Below are 26,101 nucleotides of genomic sequence, written 5' to 3' on the forward strand. Positions count from 1 at the left end.
TCTCATGTCACTGATGTTATGAATCCAAAATGATTACAGAGAGGCATGTGTGAAAAAAACCACACACACACACACACACACACACACACACACACACACACACACACACACACACACACACACACACACACACACACACACACACACATACACACACACACTCATTAAAACACTGAAACTACAAATTAGCAGGCAGGTGTTGGATTCCACACAGATGTGATTTGGAGCGAGTTGTACCATCCTGAGATCCTCCGAGAACTGGATGCTTCACAAACACTCAAAAACTCTTCTCATAATTGAGTCCACCATCTGTTACAGTTGTTTATGTCACAGCTTTCGCTTTATTTCTTTTGGCTAGCCTTTAATCTCAGATAACAGTATTGTACCCATAGTTAGTATACTCACTGTGTGGAGATCCCAAATCAAATATCAACCATGTGATTTGGGCTGAAATTCTAATATGAGTTGTAGGAAGGAAACGCTGTCTCTGATTCAAAGACGATAAATTGTAAAATAATTAAAATGCGTTAAAACTCTATTAAAGCCCTGGTAATACATGTATTACAAACAACTTTAGATGTTGCTATATGAGAAAGTACCTACAGTAAAGCTGTTGCTTGTATCTGTAAATATCTTACAACTTAGAATGGCGAGGGTCTCTGAAGTTCATTTGGCTTCATCTGTCCCTGTCACTTTATGTGAGGTGTGGAACTTAACATTAATAAAAGGGGCGGGGTTTGCAGCACATGACCAATCACAAACATGCGCAAGTCTACTGGCAGCAGAGACGCATAATTTATAAAAGATGAAATATTAACTTCATGTTATAATTACCTGAAAATATATTTAAGAACTGAACTTTTTAAGTTATGAGCAAACAGCCAAGGCACTTAGTTTATAAGAAAAACCCTAAACAAACAATTGAGACCAAAGAGTAAATACATTTTTGCGTTTGACACGCAAGTGACATTCGGCAGTTAGAGAGTGAGGGGAAAAAAAGGCTTTGGTGATTGCATTTCATTACACAGATTAATAACATAAATCATCAATAGTGTGTGTGTGTGTGTGTGTGTGTGTAGGTGTGCATGTGTGTGTGTGTGTGTGTGTGTGTGTGTGTGTGTGTGTGTGTGTGTGTGTGTGTGTGACTGTGCTGCCATCATAGAATTCTTTATGGAAATCAATAAAGTATTGCATTACTCAGGGTATATGGGTTTGTGTGTGTGTATGTGTGTGTGTTTGCAGCTATCATCAGTGATATTGGGCGGACAGTTCTCAACGCCAGGGGAACCCACAGCAGCCCATTAGGCTGCCGCTCATCGGCCGCCAATCTATCCTAGAAAAAAAAATGAAGAAATAAAATGGGTCTAAAAATACACCGGCGCCAGCTGTCAGCCAATCAGAGAAGGGGTGAGGCAGCCAAGGGTTTCTCGGGTAGAATACTGTGTGTGTGTGTGTGTGTGTGTGTGTGTGTGTGTGTGTGTGTGTGTGTGTGTGTGTGTGTGTGTGTGTGTGTGTGTGTGTGTGTGTGTGTGTGTGTGTGTGATATGCTGAGTCACATACAGGTTCTCATCAGAAAGGGAGGAGGGACGTCTACACTCCTCTCCTTTTCACCTTCCCTGTCTCATTCCTCTTGACCCATCTCTCCCCGCTTGTTTTTGGTCATCACTGATAAGACTTACTGATTTTGTATTGACATTTTATAAGCATGCTAGCTGGCTAGCTAACCATAGTATCTGCCCAGCTGGCTTTTGAGCACACATTCAGCTTGTGGCATGACATTTCAATCAATCAAACTTTTTCAAAGGTTTATTTTATTTTATTTTATGTCTTTATTTCAGAAACAGGACAGAGGACAGAGTCAGAAATCTGGGAGATAGAAAGAGTGAGGAACGACATGCAGGAAAAAGCCACTTGAACCCAGGGCACCCGCCCGCAGGACCACAGCCTCTGTACATGGAGCACTATGGGGCCCCAAACAAATCTCATCATAAACTAACAAACGTTAAAAATAAATGATAGTTGTGCGCGTAATAAAGCAGCTTCATGCCACCATGTTCTACTCTGTTCTCTTTTTATACTGTGAATAAGTCCTATTACACAAACCTGAAAAACTTTCATCAAAATATCAGACTCTGTCACTCTGTGAATGCTCTCCTTCCATCGGACATTGTTAACGTCACGCTGTGACAAACGTGTGAATATGCTCAGGAAGATTTCTGGGACAGACTTTTCATGAGTGAAAACAACTCATGACTCATAGATCTTATAGATCCTCTGGATGAAAGTGGTGTACACTCTAATGTTCTTCCCCTAAAATGTTTTCATCACCACAAGAGCCAGTACATACAGTAAATAGAGTAGGATTTAAGAGTATCTGTTTGCTGGATAACAGCATAATTGGATTTATTTTTTTAGATGCAGAAAACAATCAACAATCAGTTTAATGGAGTCTTTGCAGCTTTGCTGAAGTTGCTCTCCAAACATATTAAAGGCCAGCCGACATTATTTTCTTTTTTGTTCCGTCTTTACAAGAAGGAGGATAAGATGACAGGAGGAGGGGCATAGAGATTAAAAAAAACTTACTAAATTACTTTATGTGGTGTATTTTTAGATTTCATAGCTTCATCCATCAAACAACTTCTCAACGTGTGTGATTCCTTTAGCTAACATTGCCAGTCTAGTTGCATAAGGCAGATGCTAGCTTGTGTGTAAGTATATATGTGTGTGTGTTGTTATGTTTATGTGTTTGTCAGTGTGTTTGAAGAAACACATAAATTATGGATCCAATTCTACAAAATATAATATGACCGAGTGTATGTGTGTGCTGGAAGCACACTGCTTCTTCCCGCCACTGTCTGTACTTAGTATACCATATGTATTAGATTTAGATTACTTAAAAAAAAACTAAAAAAAACCTTGCACTAAAAAAACATGCTAGCAACTTCAGTCTAAATTTTACAGAGATTTCAGTAAGCTGTTTGTATCATAAGGTGTGTACAATTGAGTGCATTGTGTTATTCTACAAAGCAGCTAATGTCCGTCATTCAAGAAAAAAAACAATATGTACGTTTTGGGATAAACTAGGAAAGCTAACAAATATATGAGAAGTAAAGCTAATATGAAACTAGAAACTATTTAGCTCTAGATTGATTCTTCATTGGCTGAAGAAATGTTGGAGAAAAAAACCTTTTGGTAGGTGACGTTGGTATAAACCTGCAGGATTTATAAAGTTGAACAGCTGCACATTGCAAGAACTTAAGGGACAAATATTAAATGTATTCTCTCTCTTCTCCTTTCTAACTGTTTTCTCTCTGTCTTTATCAATCAATTTCCTCCTCTCCCTCTCTCTCTTTCCCTATCATCCACTTCTTTCTTTTCTTTTCTTTTAACACCAGTAGATCTCAACCTCTTTGAACCAATTGACTCTATCTCTCTCTCTCTCTCTCTCTCTCTCTCTCTCTTGCTCTCTTTCTCTGCTACACAACAAGAGTCCCAAGTTGCTGCTATATATCACTGTCTCTCTTTCTCTTTCACAGTCTCTCTCTCCCTTTCTCACCAGCATTACTTACTCTCCCTCTCTCACGTGCACTCTCTCCACCCCTTTTCTCTCTCATCCATTAGCAGGAAGAACAGATCGCAGACAGAAGAGCAGAGGCGAGACTACTGAGACAGACACAGCAGAAGAGGAAGAACAGAGAGAGAAAGAAGAACAGAGAAAAAAACATAAAACCAAGAGAAGTAAAGCAACATGGATGCATTTAAGAAAGGACTCAACTTGGCCAAGGACGGAGTGGTGGCCGCCGCAGAGAAGACGAAGGCCGGAGTTGGGGAGGCCGCCAGCAAGACCAAGGAGGGGGTCCTCTATGTTGGTGAGAGGGCGGATGGGTGGATGGCTGGGTAGAGGGGTGGATGAAAAGTTAGATTCAAAAACAAAATGTAAATTTGATTTTTTATTACAGAACGTGAAAGAAACATGGATAAAGAAGTAAAATCTTGGACAGAAATTCAGATAGAAAAGACAGATGGAGAAAAAATGATGCTGTGAGGAGATGAATGTTTGACAGAGAGATGAAGTCAAGAGACAGTGTGAGTTATGAAAGAAATAAAAAGAGACATTTCAGTGTATTATTGCTTCTTTTTATGAGATCCTTCAGGTTTTTTATTATAGGAAATTGACAGAGGGAAAGATGACAGTATGGATGAAATGATGAATGAAGGGATAGGACATTTGGACTATAGATATTAAACAGATGCAGGGGATAGACGAAGGGAGGGACAGAGGGATGGAGGGAGTGGTGGGTGGTAAACCACAGGCTGTTTGCATGGAAGACAGAAAGATGGTAAAATATGAAAGGGAAAGGATATTTAACATGAATAGACACATTTAACTATTCAGAAATGTATGTTTTGGGGTAAGTAAGGAAGGATGGGTGTGGGACGAGAGGCTGAATCTCACACAGACACTAACTGGGATGTTAAAGGGAGGGATAGCGAGCTGAAAGGAGTGGCAGGCGGAGGACAAGAAGCTGACTCTTTAAATATTCAAAGTGCAATTCATCATGAGATTGTGCATTAAATTTTAAGACATTGAAACCTATTTGTAAGGAAAGAAAGGAGGGGGGAACAGACGGGAAGATGAAGGGATGCAAGAAGGGCTGAAGGGATTAAAGATTGAAGGTAAAACTGAGAGAAGAAAAAGAAGGTTTCATCAGAATCTAGTTACAGTTTCTGATACACTGGGTTTTTGATGAATGAGGAATGGGTGGGTGACGTGTGAATTTCAACAAGCTGGATTGATGAAGGGGGGAAAGAGGGCTGAAGGGAGTGGTAGGGCGAGGACAGCAAGCTGAGAAGTCAAACATTACAATAAGAAAAAAAAAGAGACACATGTAGAAAGAATCATGAAGACATTAAGCATTGGATTTAAGGATTGGAAAGCATTTCTTGAGCAGGATGGAATCATGAAAGTTACCAGAAGAGCATGACTCAGCACTAAAAACGATCTACAGGACCTGAAACATCATAAATATTAACATCTAAAGAACCTGACATCTGTCACAACGTCAAAATACATATTTAAAGGACCTCAAACATGTTTCACATTAATACATTTTTCAACATAAAATATAGGCCAGCGTTTATAATGACACCTGCAAGATTTGATACAAGATGCATCAAGGTGATCTAAAACATGAATCATCATTAACACCATCATTAACAAGACATGGAACTCCGAGCAATATTATAGCAGCATCTAAAGTTCCAGAAACATGACACGTGTATAACAATATTAACATTATTAATTAATATTATTAATTCACACCGGACACAGAGTGGATAACATTTAGACACATGACAGATATAGTAAACCACAATGATCACGATATGAATCAGTATCTACAAGACATCAATGATGATCTGAGGTTTTAGCCATTTTCTACTGAAACAATGTGTGTTAAAGACAAAATGTATCATCCGTCATCTGAAACATGCGATATGTAAATGAAACCATTTAAGTGAGTTCAAATCATGCAACCTGACACAAGACGCAGAGTTCCAAACAGTGCCTGGCCATGAAGCACGACATAAATAGAAGATAATGAAACGTACTGGCCCTTAAATAAAATGCAAAATAAAAACAAATAATTAATTAATTAAATGCATAAATGACACTGCAGAAAATTAAAACACAAAACATTGACATCAACATCTATAGGACTTCAAACATCACACAATGTTATAAAGGTCAACTGGAGAATCTGACCCAAGAGATAATGCCTGAGCAACAAGACCCTGCAGCATGTGACCTCTGCAGGTGTAGCCAGTAAAAGGATAACTCTGCTGCACTATTATGATGTATGTATTTACCTTTTAACTCGATGTGTTTGAGTTTGCCTAACATGACATGTATTCAGCGGTTAGATCAATGCCCATGCGCACGATAGAACGCTGCTGCTGGATAAATATATCATGCAGCCCTACTCATCACTTTCTGCGTTTACAGCACAGCACTATTGATCAGCTTGCAGCTTTTATTTATCGTGTTCTCTGCTGAAAAGGGAAACATAAAATAACTAAACTGCTTTGAGATTAAGGAATAAAAAACACACAGCAACCTCCCTGGGTGTATTTATTTCTGATGGTGTGTGTATTTATTCTCTAGTGCCCTGACAAAACACACACTGGTCCACAGGAAGTGATGACAAACTCCTCTGGGTTGCTTGTTGTTGTATCTTAATGCGTATTGCATGCTGCTGACGGATGATGAAAGTACACGGCTTAGCAGGTGAAGCAATGGTTTGTGTTGATGTGTGAGTGGTTGAAAGAACTGTAAATCATCTTTAAGTGTTTCTATCACATCGATCCATCTGCAACATGATGCTGATTTAACAGAATAAAGTCAATAAATGTTGGAAAGAGTCACTGGTTTGCACAGGGAGTTCAGTGATCTGATTCCATTAAAAAAACCCTCCACTGCTTAAAGTTGTTTGTGACCTATCCCTTTTGTAGACATGATAAATTATGAGTTTTTACAAATCCCTCTGACACACTTATTTCAATTCATTCTTAGAAAAATATATTTTTCCAAGTTCATAGTGCCTGTAGGCCAAGTGACTGGCTAGTCAAATTGCCACTAACCTGAGACCATGGACAACTCTTCACAACTGGTAGTTGTTATGACCACAAATATGCACTAATCGGCACAGGTCAGCCTCGATTGCTGAAACGGCAGCTTCAAGAACCATGACATACCAGTTTGTTTTTCTGACACATCAGGCAAAGGGAATATTTCCAGGTGTCGTTAAGCCATATTGAATAAACATGTTATACCAAACATGTCAGGTAGAGTATACATTTTTTAAATAGTTGAAATGTGATCAGGACTGCATCAATAGCCCTTTCCAGACTGCTTTTTTATTTCCTCAAAGTGCTCTAACTAGGCTCAGCCGTAATCACGTCTTTGTACTTTCATATAGATTCTGCGACGCCATCGCAAAATCAATATGAAACAGTTAACCTGTTTCACTAACTCATGTCACTATTGTTATATCACTTGTTGTATCACTTGCTTTAAATCAAGCTTGTCCAGTTATTGACTTGTCAATGCTTTCTCTAACACTTTCTTGTTGTTTGGGGACGAGTGTACAGTAACTTACTGGACACAAAGAGATGAAAATCAAAAGCATTATTTATGAGTGTTGGGACGCGTTCAGTTTGAGCATCAAAGTTAAGTCTATATAAGCTTTAAAGGAAAGCTGTTGGAGGAGAACCTGGAGGTTCAGGTTATTATTGGTGCAGTTTTTTGTTATCTCTTTTTGTTAGTTCTGAAATCTAAAGGGTCAATCTGAGCGAGCTTGTTGGCCAAGTTGAACTTTTGATAGAGATTCAAACATAACGATTGTATTAATGACTGTAAATGCACTGATGCACCTTCCTAAGAAGGAAGGAAACAAATCCATTAGAGGAGATAAACCTGCGGGCTTATCAAATATACATTATATCTGGTTATAAACTTCCTTCCTGTAACTGATGTGTGGCAGCTAGAGCAGCTTCAGATCAGTGATGGGCATCAGTCCAACACTCTCGTCGGCTGCCTGTCTGGAAACAGCGGCTGTGTCCATGCACTGTGTTTCTGTTTTGTAGGGTTTTTTGTGATCAGCAGACAGTGAATCACACACTTTATTCACTCAAACAAAGAGTCTGTTCAGTCTGATCTGTCACATGTCTGAGCAGCCTGCTGCCCACTGGGAGAACTATTACTCCCGATCTGAATTTGGACCAAACAACAACTCCTCAGATCCTTAAATGACCTCCCTCTAGATAATGAGCCAAAGCAGCACATGTAAGTGGGGTATTGTTGCCACTTTTTCTCAGATCAGGGCCTGGAACATTAGAAAAAAGTGTGCTCTAAAATTTAGATAATAAAATCATCATGCTGGCTGTATTATTCCAGGTGCAGGCCACACCAAAAGATTTAGCTTTTTTGGTTTTTAGAGGCAAAATGTAATCATGCCTCAAAAACAACTTGCTAGTCCCAAGTAATTCATAGCTTAATGTTTTTAACCCTTCGGTCTGTGCCAAACCCAAGTCCCCTAAACAAACCTCACAAAGTCACAAATAACATTGTTTTCACTGAATAAAGACACAGCTTGACACTCTAAAGATTCCCCTGCTCATATTTCACACACAAAAATCCTCAGGACCACTCGTTAAAAGTTGAACTCTTTACTTGATACAGTAAAACCATCATTTTCAAAGTATTCTAAAAGGAAGAGCAAGATAGAGAAGTCAAACAACTGGGTTGCCAAACTATTTATCTGAACGAAGACACATTAAATCAAAAGGTTGTCTCCGGTTGTAGAGAAACTTTTGACAACTTTTAGCAAAGATGGATTTCTCCCAACATCAGAGCAAATGAAAGGGAAGGAGTTACTGAGAAGCAACCTAACCTTGTACATTAACAATTCTAGCATTAAATCAACTTATCTAATTACTTTAAGTGAAAATACTTGAAATAGCATAAATATGCCTTCCAAATCCCTTTAAAGCCATTAAATCATTTTTTAACAGATGAACTTACATTTTTGAGTGCAGATTATATTCAAATCAAACAAAAATCAGATCTCAGACAACACAAGTGTTCCTGCAGAGCTTGATCAACCTTTGCTCTGTTTCAGAGTTTCCCCTCCAGGCACCAACAACATCATTCCACTTGAGTACAGTGCATTATAATCTTTTATTGGATCGCCCTGTGCGCCTATTGGTCAGACTGAAATCGAACAAAGCACTCGGATTTCTAAACATGCTGAATGCTCGTCATCCTCTATGATTCACTCCTTAACTTAATTTAAAATGTAAAAATTAAAGAAATTATTTTGTTGTTTTCATTTCATCAACTGCTCCGGTTTAATATCATAAAGCCTTTGAGTAAATTTACCATGAGGGTCTTTTTTAATTTCAGCAAACATGTTTTGTTTTTCTTTTTTTCAGGAAACAAGACGATGGAGGGCGTGGTAACAGGTGTTAACACGGGTAAGTTAACCGCCGGCTGCACCCAAAAACACAGTCTGTCCAAAATCTTATTACACTTTGTTGCCAAATATGTTGGAGTAATACATATATACTACAGTCTAGTAATAAGTATATATGATAAAGTAATATATATATAAATATACCTAACAGTAGTTAATGGACTTCTTTTATTGTTTCCTGTTATTCAGTTGCCCAGAAGACGAATGAACAAGCCAATATTGTTGCCGATACCGCTGTTACCGGAGCGAACGAGGTTGCCCAGGTAACAGTGGAGGGGGTTGAGAATGCAGCGCTGAAGAGTGGTTTTGTCAGCTCGGTGAGTATGTCATGACACATGATCCCAATTTAAAGGCTTTATATGCGATTTTTCACACTTAAATGTAGCAGAAATCAAGTATATCCTCTGAAGATAACTCTGTGAGTCATGACTGTCAATGGGTGTAACAACCGAGTCCCGCTGTCTGTGATGTTTTCTGAGTTTTCCGAGTCCTATCTTCACTTTGTTTACATCGCCCGGACGGCCGGCCAGCTCATCCCCCGGCGTATAAAAGTTGTTTAATTGAGGGACTAGAGAAAAGAAGAATAACATACTGTACTCACTGCTTAACTGTGTTTCTAGATCACGCTTATTTCGGGTAAATTTACATGCAGTGTTAAGATACGAGCATAATAAAGACCACTAGCATTAGCATGCTAACACAACAATGCAGCACGAGTTGTTTTGGTTTCATGCTGGTGCTCAAGGGCGACATCTGCTGAAACAAAAAATCGCACATTCTGCCTTTAAAGCAACTATATGTAGGAATTCTGTTTGGTGTGCTCTCATGCCGACTGAAGGTCTCTGAGTGCAACTGCACTGTTTGCCTACCCCAATACCCCCAGCCCCCCCCCCCCCCCCCCCCCCCCCCACACACACACACACACACACACACACACAAAACATGAAATCTTTTTCAAGCAGAGGGGCATTTATGCGTAGAGCCAAAGACCCATGTCGAATGACAAAGTACAGTTATATTACCATAATATAACTACTTACCATTACCAGAGACAACCTTTGACAAAGATGGATTCGTTTAGAGATAAGAGATACAGATAGGCTGACTTGGGTAAGATGACTTTCTGCACCCAGTAAAGTTGCTAAACATGAGACAAGGATGACACTGATAATGATACAGCCTAACGGTTTGTCACAATCTGTTGTGAATCATATGTGCAGGGTTAGGCTATACACTCAGCTCCTTGCTGTGTCAGTCTCTCTTTTTCTTTGCCTGCTCATAGTTGTTGTACAATTTGATGAACTTTGAAACTAATATTATTTAATGGAAAAGCTAGCCTACATAGTGTTGCTTTAAACAACAATGGCCATCAGTGTTGTGTTGGTGTTGTATGAAGTTAAATAGAAGGTATTGACCTTGACATGTTTTTATAAGACTCTTCAGTATTCATACTATATTTATTGTAACACGTCTGTTTGCAGTGTCATTATTAACTTCTTAAATAACTGATTATTTTACTTGTAAGTCAAATGTATTACACATAGAAATGTGTTTAAAATTTATTTTAAAGGGGAAGTGTTTTTTAAGGTATAGAAACAGTGGTTTAAACAAAAAATAAATGTCTGAAAACGTATATACTGTTTACATTGTCTCTACCCTTTTTTATCTTAAATTCACCTAAAGCCCACAAAATATATACAGACAATATGAAATGTTTCCCTTGCAAAAAACGTTATTTCTCATGATGGACTTTAATTTTAATTTGAACAAAAACATGCTTTAAGTATGGCGCATAATAGAGAATATATTCAATTTAAAATATTTACTCTGTCTCTTTTGTAAAACTTGAACAGGACCAGTGATTAATCAAATATTTTAAGATGTGTTGATAACTTTCATTTTGTGTCTTTCTTCATTCCTAAATATGTCGTGATTTGCTTGAAAAAGGAGGAGGCGGGACAAGTGGCCGAGGAGGTGCCTGATTAGTCAGGGCTGTTAAATGAGAGCATGGCATGATGCTTGTTGCCTAATACGACTTGCTGACTTTAAAAACCCTTTCAAAAACTCACAGCTGTTTGATTCTGACATCTCTGCTGCTTTTCCAGCATTATTCACAGGAGGGGTTGTGGAACTGGATCCCGCTGGCTTACAGGGAACTTTTGCAAGAATTACAACATTTTAATTGTGCAAACTGTGTGTTGGCAGTAGAGCTGGTTCTGATCTCAGTGACATTATTTATGCATTTCAGTGGTTCTGATTCATGTTACACTGAATCTTATTTTTCTTTAGTTTGTTTTTTTGGACTTGGGAGAAAAAGTTCAAAGTATGAGTCGTATAGTGAGACTAGTCATTGTCTGATCCTGCCACAAGATGACACAAGAGAACAACTTTTCTTTTTTGACCTACAAATCCTCAAGACATCTGGCTCATCAAAGATATAAATGAACACCTGCAAACATAAATATGCCAATTATTTGCATTGCGCTCCACAAAATAATGTTCTTTGCTTAAGGATTGTACACACCTTTATTTTTACCTGTGTACAAGTTCAGATCAGGCCTTAACTCTACTTAATAATTCAGCTACAACAGCTATGACAGGGCAGACTGTTGGGCAACTGACACCTGATTGTTGGATCCATTATTGAAAACTACTTTCAAATTAATATGATTGACATTAAAACCAAAACTTCATAGTTGGTTTGCTTACTTTTATTAACACTTAATAATATTGTTATTTATTGATTTTGTTCAATGTCTTTTTTTAAAGTCAGTTTTATTTCTGTGAATCAATAATCAACAGAAATAATAACAGTTAACATAATTTTACAATGTTTTTCTCTTTTGTTATTCAATCACTACATTCAATAGGCTGTGTCCTTTGATGTGTTCATTTTTAAATTACCATGACCCCCACTTTGAAAAAACACTGATGCAGTTACCAGGAGATCCGTTTGTGCTGTGTTCTGTCAGTGCCACAGATTCCAAAACTTTTTGCGCCCTCTCTGGTCAATGCATGTGTTTTCAATGCACGTGCTGTGGTCCAATTAGGTCTAGTGCCAACAGAGCGACTTCACTCCGATCCAAATACATGCCTCAATTGTCGCCGTAGCCTGCTACAAGTATGTGTCATTCATATATACCATCACTTTATCAACAAATGTGAAAACAGGCACCAAATAGTCAGCAAATAAACTTCTAAAAGACAAAGAAACGTGTTGTATACCCGTTGTTCTCTTTATTCCCAAGTGATCTTGTTGTTCTCCAATGATGTTGTCAAACCACGAGTCCAGCTGCTCATGGCTGTGCTTTCGCTTCAGAAACGGACCCAGTGGGTTAGGGTGAGCAATGTCAGATGGAGCAAAACCATGGTGAAAACCGACAGAAAGGCGATCGAATCCCTAATGCAATACATGTTGAAGCCATTACCAAGATGCACCAATTGCTGAGTTGAAAAGGAACCAATTGGACCACATATGTTTTGTAGTGTTAATGCTTATACAGCCAGTTCTGTCCACTTTGTACATCATTAAGGTGGAACCAGTCAGAGATTTTGAGCACTAACAAAGCATGAAGCAAGAAAATGCATGGTTTGTTGATGGTAATGAAAAACTTGTTGTTTGTTCTGCTTATTCTGCCATGTGCATAATTTTGCTGATGACACTTTTCTTGACTCTACTAACCTGTAGCCTTTACACAGAGAGAAACATTTAACATTGTCACTTAATAAGTATTATTGACATTTTATTTTGCATTTATCTTAATAAAAAGGGGAGGACATGCACCAGGGGGCCGAATGCTGGAGTGAAACATGAAGTATCAGCTTGAACGTGGCACTGTCAGCACATGAACAATGACTAACACGGCTGTTTCTTTCAGCTCTATTCAATGGCTTCATCAGACTTTTATAAACTGCAATATTTCTGCATAGGAGGCGCAGAAATTATTTGGCTTTATCTTTAAGCACCTTCAAAAGTTTTTGTCTTGCTGTTTTAACATCTATTGTAATAAAGCCACACTTCTCCCACAGCAAATGGTGTAACCGGGTTAAATCTCTAGTAAAAAGTTACCCTCACACAATAGATTGCTATAATTCTAAATGACAAATTAGCTGATGGAGTCAAAAAAAACCAAAGGGTCCTTTATTGTGATTGCTTTTGGGAAAGAGAGTTTTACAAGAACACACATATTAAAAAGGTTGGACTGTTCAAATGGTTCCTATTAACAAGTTTTATTTTGCTCCACACATTTTGACTTGTTAGAGCAGAATCAAAGTTGCAACCAATAAAACTAATGATGGCATCTTTCCATTTCAACTCGGGAGCCTAAAGAATGGCAAAACAACATAAAACTTGTAAACACCAACCAATATTTGTCTCTGTCAGTCAGGTGGGAGCAAAAACATGACAACTGAGTAATATGCAAAAGACTACACACACTGAACCTCTGGTCACATCTGGAACTCCTGCAGGTGACAGGGGAACCTTAATGGGCCGCAGACATTATTCATGGTATTAGTTACACTTGTGTAATTAATAACAGGTCAATTTGTTCTGGGAGAAATGCAGCTTTGTATAGAGTGGATGAGATTCGAGTTTCTGTCATGTGACTTTGCTTTGTTCCTCCTGCAGACTGACCTCCCAAAAACAGACGTTGGAGGACAGACTGATCAGGCTGCACAATAGGTGAGAAGAGTCACCCAAAAGATTCCCGGGTTTTGAATTCCTTTGAATGTTATAAATTCCCCCTCTGGTTCTGTTTATCAATCTCAGGTTACTATTGTTTCCTATTTCACTTCCAAAATGGTGAAATACAGAGATACAATGTTTGAGTAAGAAAAAAAAAAAAAATTTAAGCATTAGACTTGTGAAGAATATCAACACATCTTCTTCAGGAGTCTTATCAGGCATTCAAAATGTTTTAAAACATGTAAATTAGAGATACCTGAGATTGAGGCATGTTCAAACTTTTCCTTGAAAATACTTTCAAATATTAACCAAACATTAAGTTGCATATGCGAATCATCAGAAAAAATGTAACTACTATTCTGTGAACCAATGATAAGTCAATAATTGTTAGATGAGCTGTGTTAAATGCAATATCTCATATACCTTTTAAAGGTAAGTGAACTAATGAGCTTTGCACATGCATTACAGTTTTTCTTTTACGATCATTCAAAGAGTTCTTTCTGTCAAGTGTGCTGTACTTTTAAAACAAAAACTGATTTAATTCCCTTTCTTTTACTTATTTTTCTATCTCAGAAAATCCTCCTTCAGACCTGCAATCACTTCCTGTTGCTACATGTACCTGTCCAATGAGAAACAAGAGAAGAGAAACTTATACATTTATTGCTATAGCTCAACCATTTGACCTCTTATGTTACTTAATCCTAAAAAAAAAAGTCTTCATCTAATGTGTTTAACCTAACCTCATTAATATAATCCTCCTCCTGCTGTTGTCGTACATCTGCCTCTGCATCATACTCCACTGTGCAAAACACTGATGTCACAACACACTTTAACTCTCAGAGATGAATTTAATCAGGTTATATGCATCCACATGCTTTTGGTCCATGTGGGTTGACCCTTGACACACAGGTCAAGGGTTTACATTAGATGCTGAAAGTGACCTACAAGCTCTGCCCATCCTGTTAGTCACCATGATGCCGCTCCTTAGACACACCTGAAGCCTTTTCAATGCATGTCAATGTACTGACTCACTCTTAAAATGCTAGAAAACACACACACACACACACACACAATCTAATCTACAATTAACCCTGTAATTTATACACACAACACACACACTTGCAATTTGTGTTTCTGATATTAACTAAGCTTCAGAACTGATTTTTCCCCCCTTAAAAAACACAGAAGTGAAATAAAAATAAGTTTTAAATCCACCTGCATGTCTTTGTTTCTTTACTCATTCGCTTAGACCGTGTGTGGATATAGCTTATGTGAAGCAGCTTATTCAAGTTATCATTACTGTAATCTTGAAAAATGCGTCATCATCGCGTGTCCACTTGAGGCTGGCTCCAGGAGCCCCGGAAGTCACATACACACCACAGCATAAATTAACATGTTTACAGCCTGGTACAAAAAAACAAAATAGGTCTGATTAGCTATTGTTATCATGGGCACACACTGTACGGAGGGTGATTTTTTTTTATCGGCTCTGATTTGATTTTATGAACACTACGTGTTATCCATAGTTGGGCTGACATGATTGACAGGTGGGTTTCTGTCAATCATGTCATGGTTTCTTCTTTTCTAATCTGGTTGGGAATGATACAAAGAGTCACACTTGTCAACCATGACAAGACAACTCTTTTTTTCTTTTTTTCTTTTTTTTTGCATCCAATAGCTATAATTAAAACAAAAACTCTCAGAAAGATGAACACTTGGACATAAATTAGCATGATGATAACTATTATGACATAATCTCTGTTGGATTTGATGTGTATTTTAACTTTATAATTTGACCCATGTCCCCTCTGTTAGCCTAAAGGGGGCGAGTGTAATGATCTACTCTAAAGCCAACCAGGAGGATTGCTAAATATTTTGGCTTCACTCTTAGGTGGCTGTTGCTCTATCCATCGTATTGATAGACAGATTATGGTCTGTCCATCATTATGTGTGAAACATCACAGGAGGGCAGAAGAGTACTTTGAGATTTTTTTCCAAAAATATAAAGTGCATTACAAATAAAATGTATTATTATTATTATTATTATTATTATTAAGTACTAAGTACTACACACTTTTTACAATAGATACTTTAACATGTGTCAACCACAGCCATCTTTCTTGTCTTTACAGCAGACTGCTGGAGACTACTTTATAATGTAGAAACTTGGTGGGGAGGGGAGGGGGGGAGGGGTTGTCAGGACCTCAGCTGCTTAAACTGGGTCAGTCTGATTTATTTACACCTGCTCCACTTAAACACGCTCCACTGTGATCCCGCCCTGACCCTGCTCTGTCTCTTCATCTCTGTCACACACACACACACACACACACACACACACACACACACACACACACACACACACACACACACACACACACACACACACACACACACACACACACACACACACACACACACACACACACACACACACACACACACACACACACACACACACGTGCGCGCCCACACATCGTTATTGAAGTCCATGTTTCTCTCTACAGTCTGTTCTTTAGCTCAGTGCTGCTACCAGGGGTTTTGAACAAGTACTGCACTGGGCTTTGAGAAAATAACATTCATGCTAAATCCCTTAATGGGTTGATAAATGATTCAGTATACAATCAGTGTTAAAACATTTCATTATTCTTCAAATGTGAGGAGCTTTTTTTACTTAGATTGTCTTTGTTATTTGGTTCGACTGTTGGTTTGAAAAAACATCAAGCATCTGAAAGGCCTCACTTTAGGCCCTGGGACATAACGATGACATTTCTCACTATAGATTTTTTTACAAATCACATACTCATTGAGAAAATAATTATAAATTCATCAGACCTTCAAATGTTGAAATTAAGTTCCACCTCAATAACCTCCATCAATAGCATCCTGCTTTAAGTATGAGTAGTACTCATTTATTGATTAAATATAGGCCTTCCTTTTATTGAACTTTATTATACCTAACCACAGAAATCCTTACTGAAGTTATGTGCAGCATAACATTTTGTTTTTAAGATTTATTTTTGGGGTTTTTTGTGCCTTCATTGGAGAGAAAGTACAGTGGATATATTAGGAAATCAGGCAGAGAGAGAGTAGGGAATGACACGGGGGAAAGGAGCCAGAAGTCGGATTTGAACCTGGGGTGCCCGCTTGGAGGACTCCAGCCTCCATACATGGGGCGCGCGCACTAACCGATGCGGCACCAGCTCCCCAAGTGCAGCATACATTTGACCTTGGGTGAGTGAGTATTATATTTATTGTAGCAAAGAATCTGTGAATGAAATCCATTTCTTTAAACCACAACATTTGTTATAAGTTAAGACAGTTCAATAATAACTCAATATTTATGTCACTGAAGAGAATGTCGGATTATTTTTTGTGCTTTCCCCCCCAAGAAACACACATCTCATGAACACTTCCCAGCTACTTCAGTATGCTGTACAGACAGACTCTCAGTCTATTATTAAAAGTTTTCTTTTGTGCAATTAAAGTTTTGAGACACGTAATGAAACTAATGTGCTGAACAGGTTCAGTAAGCTGCGTGTAATTAATTCTAAAAGAACCAAACAGCCACGCCTTACTTAAGCATGCCTCAGATGATAAAAATGTTCATGGGAGACATTTTTGGCTGGTTATGAAACGGTCTGAAATCAACAATGATGGCCGTATATGACTTGCAGAAAAATATTGTATTTGGTACAAAATTGATAAAACATTTTAAAGTTATCATTATAAATGTCACTACTAGTTGACATCTGACAAAATAGTTAACAGCCTTTGTGTAATGTTTTTTTTTATATTATTTTGATGCTTTTATTTAGAGAAAGGACAGTGGATAGAGTCCGAAATCAGGGAGAGAGAGTGGGGAATGACATGGGAAAGGAACCACAGGTCAGATTCGAACCCAGACCACCCTCCCTCCATACATGGGGCGACAGGTAGGGAAAAAAATACCATGTCATTGTGCAGCTTTAGCATGATGCAACTTGTGTAATCTTGGAGTGGAACACTGTGCTGTACTGTCTTTTTGTTTTAGTGTTTATTAGAATTGAATAAAGAAGAAAACTGTTGGAGGAGATATTGTCTGCTTATAACCCACAGCCAGAAGAACTGGAGAAGGTTATTAACCCATAAAAGAGGGTTACACACATACACACATTTCAGGTACCATAGGCTACCTTACATTCATAATCAATGTCTTAACATGATTGCAGCCCCAACCACTGTCCAGTTAATGCAACAAACATAAGTTTAGGGTAAAATAAGCCTTGTTGATGTTTTTTTTTTTTTTAACATACTTATGGTATGAATGCAACAGCACTTTCCATGACTATCTCACTGACAGACCAGTATTTTCAGATATGTTAATGCCAAAAACCTCACGCCTATATCAAAAGAAAAATCAGTTCCTCTGAAACATTTATGTGCTGCGTCACTGTGTTTGTTGTTGAGCTCCTCAGGAACACAGATGGGTGTTTCCAGGTTTAAAAAAAAAACTGACACCGGCACAAACACTGGAAGGAATCTTGGTGTTCATGTGTTACTTTTAATGACAGCTGTCCTGTTCTATCGGAAAAGTATCCTTAAATGACTTCTTTCCTTGATTTCTGACCCTATCCATTATCCTATCTCTACAATAAAGGCACAAAAAGCCCCAAAATACATCTTTAAAAAAAAAAAAAAAATTTAACTTGACCTTCAAGGGTGGCCGTTGGGGCCCCTAATATAATGGTAGGGGAAACACTCGGCTTACAATGGCAAACTTCCATAATTTTTAAAATATTTCCATTTCAAAATATCAAACACATTTTTCATGTGTCATGTCAGGTCAAGTGTGTCAAGTGAGATGTGTTTAATTACTGCTAGATAGTGATACCATACGATGCACTTTATTGACCCTTTGGGGAAATTTGTTTTGGACTCACAGTGCTGCCAAACATTCAGCTGCTTCCACTCAAATCAATAAATAAAAACAATAAAAAAACACATCCACGTGTAGAAACAGAAAGACACATACCAATGCAAGACAACACAACATATATTGCACATTACCCATATTGCACAAGATCTGCACAAACACAGCATGAGAGACAGTGCCAATCAAGACCATAGTACACAGGTAATAATATTAATAATTGCTTTATTTATATAGCACCTTTAAAAACAGATGTCTCCAAAGTGCTTTGACAGACGAAGCAAGCAGGATAATAACACAATAAACATCAACAGTTCCGCCGAACAAAGAGTAGTGTAAAAAAAAAAAGAATACCTGCCCTTACTGACACACCCAGTCATCCTCCATTTACATCTACAACAAAAATATGATGAAGCAGGCCAGCCGGTCTGACTGAGAACATGACACGATGACGTCTTCCTGACATGTGAATAACTTTGTTCAGGAAGCGCATTTCAAAACAACAGCATCCAAACAACATGACTCATGTTAGATACTTTAACCTACTTGTATCATAATAACTTTATATACTATATATTGCACTTTTAATAACAAGGCTACAAAACGCTTTAACAAACAGACAAACTGTAGCTCCCTCAGATAACAACACGAATCACGAGGTCTTGATTAAAATACAAGGTTTATTTAGTCCTCCAGACCAACCCGTGAGAACTGAGATTGAGAAAGGAGAGGAAATTATTTATTATTTTTTTATTTTATTATTATTATTTTTTTTATTATTTGTTCCATACATGTCAAAACACACAACAGAAAAGGACAAAGAAAAAAAAACAATTCACACTTTATCCCATGTACGGAAAGGAGCAGGGAGAAGAATAATTCTTGTTTTGCCTGCCCCCTTACTCAAGCAAACAATAAATGTCTGGATGGTCTGTCCAATTACAATGAATGAATGAATATCATGCCAACATAAAACAAATCCGACAATTCAGTCTTCACTTCCTCAGAAAGTAGAAGGAAAACACACACAAAACACACTAACTGTCAATGTCATACAGTCTTTGTTCTTATACATTTTCTTAAAACTGAAATATCTGAACACAACCCTTCAAATCATTATTTAAAGAATTCCACAATTTAATTCCAATGACAGAAATACATTTCTGTTTTAAAGATGTTCTTGCAAACTGATGCTTAAAATAAAATCTTCATCTTCTGAGCTTCTAAAAACAAACATCTTTTGTAAACTATCTGGTAATACTTTACTCTTTGCTCTGAACATAACCACAAGTGTCTGTAACTCAACTAAATCTTTCAGTTTCAATAAACCTGATCTTAAAAACAGCCCGTTGGCGTGCTCTCTATAGTGGACTTTATGAATGATTCTTACCGCTCTTTTCTGTAAAATCAATAACGGATTAATGTTTGTGACGTAAGTGTTACCCCACACTTCAACGCAATAACTAAAATAAGGCAAAATAAGTGAACTATACAAAATCCGCAGTACCTTACAATCCAAGAGAAACTTTGCTTTGTTTAAAACAAAGATATTCTTGGACACTTTTTTTTTAACATGAGCTATATGTGATTTCCACGTTAACTTATCATCCATGATCACACCCAAAAAACGAAATTCAGACACTCTTTCAATATTAACTCCATCTATAGACAACAAAACGTTTTCATCCTTTTTTTGGTTTGCAATAATCATAAACTTAGTTTTATTCAAATTTAAGGATAACTTATTTTCGTCAAACCATGCTTTTAATTTGACCATTTCATTTTCAATACTTCCTGTTAGAGTTTTTAAGTCATGTCCTGAGCAAAAAAATTTTGTATCGTCAGCAAATAAAACAAACTGCAGTAACTTCACATGTCATTAATGTACAAATTAAAGAGTTTAGGCCCCAAAACCGAGCCTTGTGGGACTCCACATTCAATATTCAAATACTCAGATGTACTATCAGAAAATTGTACATATTGCTGTCTGTTAATTAAATAGCTACTTAACCAGTTCAGAACAACTCCTCTCACACCATACGTATATAGTTTAGAAATTAATATTTTGTGATCTATTGTATCAAATACTTTTTTCAGATCAATGAATACACCAATTGTATATTTTTTACTGTCTATTGCTGTAGAAATTTCTTCTGTTATTTTCATTAATGCTAAAGCTGTAGACCGGTTCTTCCGGAATCCAAACTGACTCTCACTTAACAAATTATTTTTTTCAATAAAATTATCTATTTTTTCTGCAAACAATTTCTCAAGTACCTTTGAAAATTGTGATAATACGGACACTGGTCTGTAATTAGTAAAGCTGTGTTTGTCTCCTGTTTTAAAAGGTGGAATTACCTTCGCTATTTTCATTCTATCTGGAAAAATACCTGTACGAAAAGAAAGATTGAAAATATGGCTATGAAATCAAAGAGTTTACATTTAGACAACGCAGATAACACACTTTCATACAAGCTAATTAGCATAACAATTCCCGCGTGTCATCGCTAATTTACATACATAAACAAAGCAATAAAACAAATACCTCGTAGGCTGCTTATTATCTAAGAGGGGCTAATCCCGGACCGCTCTTCTTCTTTACTCTCCTTAAGTTTATCTTTTTAAGTTTATCTGTGTGTTAACTTCTTAAGTTTTATTCCGTCAAGGTGCGTCGGCAAAACTGCTACGTGCGGAACAATCAATAATAATTAGTTCCGCCTCAATGACTGCAGAACGGAACTATAGTAATAAAAGGTTGGGCAAACAAGAAGTAGGCAACAGAAGAAGTCCAGCAACATTCAGAGACAGAAAACGCACAGAAAACTCCTAGATAATTAAAAAAAAAAACATTCTTCAACATAGTCTTTACAAAAAAAGATATGTGGTAGAGCTTTTGAAAGTACTTCAAATGTTTACATTGTTTGGTTATTTTTGTCCCAATCCACATTTTCTGGACGTTTGCAGTGCTTTTTTGTTGTGTTAAACATCATCTGCCTATCTCTATTAAGAGGGCCCATACAAGATGCTTTGGCCTTCCTGCTGTTTTTTACCCAGATGTTTCGTGTAATGAGGGTCATTAATACGTAGATGGCGGGGATTGGACAATCTATTTGCAAACAAAATATTTTGGAGTGATCTCTCAAGGTTGTTTTTCTACTGTACCCAAAGGAGGAACCCTGAGTAATGTGTTTATTGAATGGAAAATTAATGAATGTGCCTTTATGTGAACACAAATAAAACCGAATATAGGAGTGACTCATGCAGCCTTTTAAAAATTCTTTAGAAGGGAGTTGACTCCATCAGAAAACATACCTGATGTTCCAATCTTGTAATTTTGCATTGTCAAAACGGCTCTCAAAACTTGTCCTTGTTGCCACAGGAGAGCCTGCTGTCTGTGTTTAGGGCTTCAGCAGCAGCATGTGTGCTAGATTACCTGCACACTAACTCGTGTGTTATTCTGTACAATATAAATTTACATAAAACGTACTTAACAGCTCAGACCTGTGCAACGGGTCAACCCAGCAGCCACACCTAATTCCTCAACAGGGCAAGACCATAGAGGCGTTACCCACCTGGACACCTACCTCTATAAAATCAAGCCTCTTCAGCCCAGAAACACTCTCTTAACATAGAAACCAATCAGCTGCACAAAGACCAAATTGATGGAAGGCATCATGAAAGAGATGGCGGAGAACCAAATCCGTAAGTCTGACTTTGCAAATACTTCAACTAACTTTAACAACTAGTAACTTTAGGAGAGTGCTTTGAAATATCAGTTATGTCCAAATGACTTTTGCAGGTAGCATGCACAAATATTGATATTTATACATTCTGTGTTGTGTTTTGAATATTTAACCTCAATTAGAGGGAAGATCTTAATGCATTTGGCAGGACAATGGATTTTAAAATAATGTGGAGAAATTATTTTCTTAAACTTGAAAGATTCTTGAGAAGCAGCTGATTTCAGCTGGTAACATTCGTGCTTTTTTAATTTCAAATCCTAAGATTATTTAGGTGAGGATTATTTTGTTGTTTGATGATGTTGTATGCTGTTTGGTGATTGGTTAGGGCTTTTTTTTTATTTTTTAATTTAGGCTAATTAAACTCAAAATGTTCCATTCAAAATGAGTTTCAAAGATTGTATCCTGACCACGAGTATTACACCTTGCTTCATTATAGCTCCTACCTTAAGAGATTGAGGTTATTTTTATGGACTCAAGTCCAGTATTTACAAATAAACACAGCATATGTGAGTGGGGTGAGTTGATGAGTTTTGGTGTCAGTGTTCACAGCTGGGGTTTTTATTTTTTTTGCAGGTAACGTTGTTGAGAAAGGTGCAACTGATCTCTTCAAACAGTGTACAGGAAAGGATAAAGATAAAGATGAAGATGGAGGTGGAGGTGCAGCTGCAGGTGAGTCATGTTGTGTTTCTGTCTGAGCCGTATTTACATCGTGTTGACATCATGACAGGACGACTGGCCGGCCTGTGTATAAAAGCTGTTTAAATCAAGGACCCCAAAAAAGAAGAAAAACATAGCCTACTCACTGCTTATTTGATTGTCAAGTCAGCGTTTTTATATCACGGTCACTCTGTGTCAATTTACATGCAATGTGAACCTACGGTACTAAAGCGTGCTAACATTAGCCTGCTAACACAAGAGGTGTTGGAGGTGTGTTCACACCAGTGACAACTAGTAACTTTAGGAGAGTGCTTTGAAATATCAGTTATGTCCAAATGACTTTTGCAGGTAGCATGCACAAATATTGATATTTATACATTCTGTGTTGTGTTTTGAATATTTAACCTCAATTAGAGGGAAGATCTTAATGCATTTGGCAGGACAATAGATTTTAAAATAATGTGGAGAAATTATTTTCTTAAACTTGAAAGATTCTTGAGAAGCAGCTGATTTCAGCTGGTAACATTCGTGCTTTTTTAATTTCAAATCCTAAGATTATTTAGGTGAGGATTATTTTGTTGTTTGATGATGTTGTATGCTGTTTGGTGATTGGTTAGGGCTTTTTTTTTTTTTAATTTAGGCTAATTAAACTCAAAATGTTCCATTCAAAATGAGTTTCAAAGATTGTATCCTGACCACGAGTATTACACCTTGCTTCATTATAGCTCCTACCTTAAGAGATTGAGGTTATTTTTATGGACTCAAGTCCAGTATTTACAAATAAACACAGCATATGTGAGTGGGGTGAGTTGATGAGTTTTGATGTCAGTGTTCACAGCTGGGGTTTTTATTTTTTTTGCAGATAAGGTTGTTGAGTGTGCAACTGGTTTCCTCAAACAGTGTACAGGACAGGATAAAGATGAAGGTGCAGGTGAGTCATGTTGTGTTTCTGTCTGAGCCGTATTTACATCGTGTTGACATCATGACAGGACGGCTGGCCGGCCTGTGTATAAAAGCTGTTTAAATCAAGGACCCCAAAAAAGAAGAAAAACATAGCCTACTCACTGCTTATTTGATTGTCAAGTCAGCGTTTTTATATCACGGTCACTCTGTGTCAATTTACATGCAATGTGAACCTACGGTACTAAAGCGTGCTAACATTAGCCTGCTAACACAACAAGAGGTGTTGGAGGTGTGTTCACACCAGTGACAACTAGTAACTTTAGGAGAGTGCTTTGAAATATCAGTTATGTCCAAATGACTTTTGCAGGTAGCATGCACAAATATTGATATTTATACATTCTGTGTTGTGTTTTGAATATTTAACCTCAATTAGAGGGAAGATCTTAATGCATTTGGCAGGACAATAGATTTTAAAATAATGTGGAGAAATTATTTTCTTAAACTTGAAAGATTCTTGAGAAGCACCTGATTTCAGCTGGTAACATTCGTGCTTTTTTAATTTCAAATCCTAAGATTATTTAGGTGAGGATTATTTTGTTGTTTGATGATGTTGTATGCTGTTTGGTGATTGGTTAGGGCTTTTTTTTTTTTTTAATTTAGGCTAATTAAACTCAAAATGTTCCATTCAAAATGAGTTTCAAAGATTGTATCCTGACCACGAGTATTACACCTTGCTTCATTATAGCTCCTACCTTAAGAGATTGAGGTTATTTTTATAGACTTTTTTGGTTTTGGTTTTGGTGTCAGTGTTCACAGCTGGGGTTTTTATTTTTTTTGCAGGTGAGTTTGTTGAGTGTGCAACTGGTTTCCTCAAACAGTGTACAGGACAGGATAAAGATGAAGGTCCAGGTGAGTCATGTTGTGTTTCTGTCTGAGCCGTATTTACATCGTGTTGACATCATGACAGGACGGCTGGCTGGCCTGTGTATAAAAGCTGTTTAAATCAAGGACCACAAAAAAGAAGAAAAACATAGCCTACTCACTGCTTATTTGATTGTCAAGTCAGCGTTTTTATATCACGGTCACTCTGTGTCAATTTACATGCAATGTGAACCTACGGTACTAAAGCGTGCTAACATTAGCCTGCTAACACAACAAGAGGTGTTGGAGGTGTGTCACTAGTGTGAACTTACTGTCCTGCCCAGCCAACAAGGTATTGAGTTTGCATATTGACCATTAGAAAGCTTGAGTGTGTATTTCCACTCCTCATAAATTCACCATTAGGAGGGATAAACAGAGCTGTTAGATAAAGTAGAATCCAACAGAACATATGACCGTCTGCCATTATATTAGCTCAGCTGCTACAACAAAATCACTAACTAGCACTGCATATATAGTATACCATTATAGTATACACTTTATAAACTATAGTCACTATCTCATATAACTTTACAGCAAATATAAAGATACACTGATCAAATGATCTCTAGTAAGTATTAGCACCTCTGTGAGGCTGTAACTTAACAAAATCAACATAGTACCATGCAGATTTGGGGTATAATGTTTACCATGATAATCCTTTTATTTTAGTTAAAAGTACTGGTCTCCAGCTTGTGCTTTAATATGAATCTGATGACATCACTAGGTCACTTTGATATTGTGAAGGGATGTAAATACACTGTATTACAGCCAGCTACAGACAATATAATTTCCTTGTGAACAGTTTTTTCACAGTTCATACTGATACACATATAGAAAGAAAGGTTAGTTTGGGTTACGATTTAAATTAACTAAAGGTGGTAAGCTCTGTTTGAACAGGAAATTTTAGCTCAGTTAAGCAGCAAAACATCAATTGTCAGCCATCAAAACTCTTTGAACATGTCACCTACTGGCCTTTAAAATAACAAGTGGTGAATAAAAGTTAATTCCTTTGCAGCTACCATAAAAAGGAGCCACAAAGCTTAGACATTTAGGTTTCTTTTGTCATATTCTTAATATTTCTTGTCTCCTGTCACTTCTCAGTGTTCTCAAGCTTGAAAAAGTTGTTTTAAAGAAACCTGCAGGACAACAACGCGACCTCCTGTAAGACCTTCATCTCACTCTACGGAACTTTCATCTACGCGGGAAAATGTTGACAATTCAATTAAATAAGATGAATACAGCTTTAAAC

The 26,101-nt window shown here is 37.4% G+C and overlaps 1 protein-coding gene and 1 long non-coding RNA gene across 4 annotated transcripts in view; one reads left to right on the plus strand and one right to left on the minus strand.

Moving 5' to 3' along the window:
* LOC132975709 (uncharacterized) overlaps positions 1-26,101 on the minus strand; it is a 106,480-nt gene that overhangs the window by 42,264 nt on the left and 38,115 nt on the right. The window lies entirely within an intron of this gene.
* Positions 3,542-14,933, plus strand: sncga (synuclein, gamma a). 3 transcript variants are annotated; one of them, XM_061040457.1, is made up of 7 exons: positions 3,542-3,869; positions 8,992-9,033; positions 9,222-9,349; positions 10,980-11,006; positions 13,663-13,716; positions 14,293-14,609; positions 14,647-14,933. In XM_061040457.1, the coding sequence occupies exons 1-5, from the start codon at positions 3,749-3,751 to the stop codon at positions 13,714-13,716; spliced, it is 372 nt and encodes a 123-aa protein (XP_060896440.1). In that variant the 5' UTR covers positions 3,542-3,748; the 3' UTR covers positions 14,293-14,609; positions 14,647-14,933. The 3 variants fall into 3 exon arrangements, with proteins under 3 accessions (XP_060896440.1, XP_060896441.1, XP_060896442.1); XM_061040458.1 differs by having other exon boundaries at positions 10,983-11,006; XM_061040459.1 differs by lacking the exon at positions 10,980-11,006 and having other exon boundaries at positions 3,544-3,869.

The sequence above is a fragment of the Labrus mixtus genome, chromosome 6 (assembly GCF_963584025.1).
Source record: "Labrus mixtus chromosome 6, fLabMix1.1, whole genome shotgun sequence".
Classification (NCBI taxonomy): Eukaryota; Metazoa; Chordata; class Actinopteri; order Labriformes; family Labridae; genus Labrus; species Labrus mixtus.

Coding starts and splice junctions, on each gene's coding strand:
- sncga (XM_061040457.1), top strand. CDS start 3,749: ATGGATGCATTTAAGAAAGGACTCAACTTGGCCAAGGACGGAGTGGTG. Junction 9,350..10,979: donor AGAGTGGTTTTGTCAGCTCG/GTGAGTATGTCA, acceptor TGCTTGAAAAAG/GAGGAGGCGGGACAAGTGGC. Junction 11,007..13,662: donor CGGGACAAGTGGCCGAGGAG/GTGCCTGATTAG, acceptor TTCCTCCTGCAG/ACTGACCTCCCAAAAACAGA.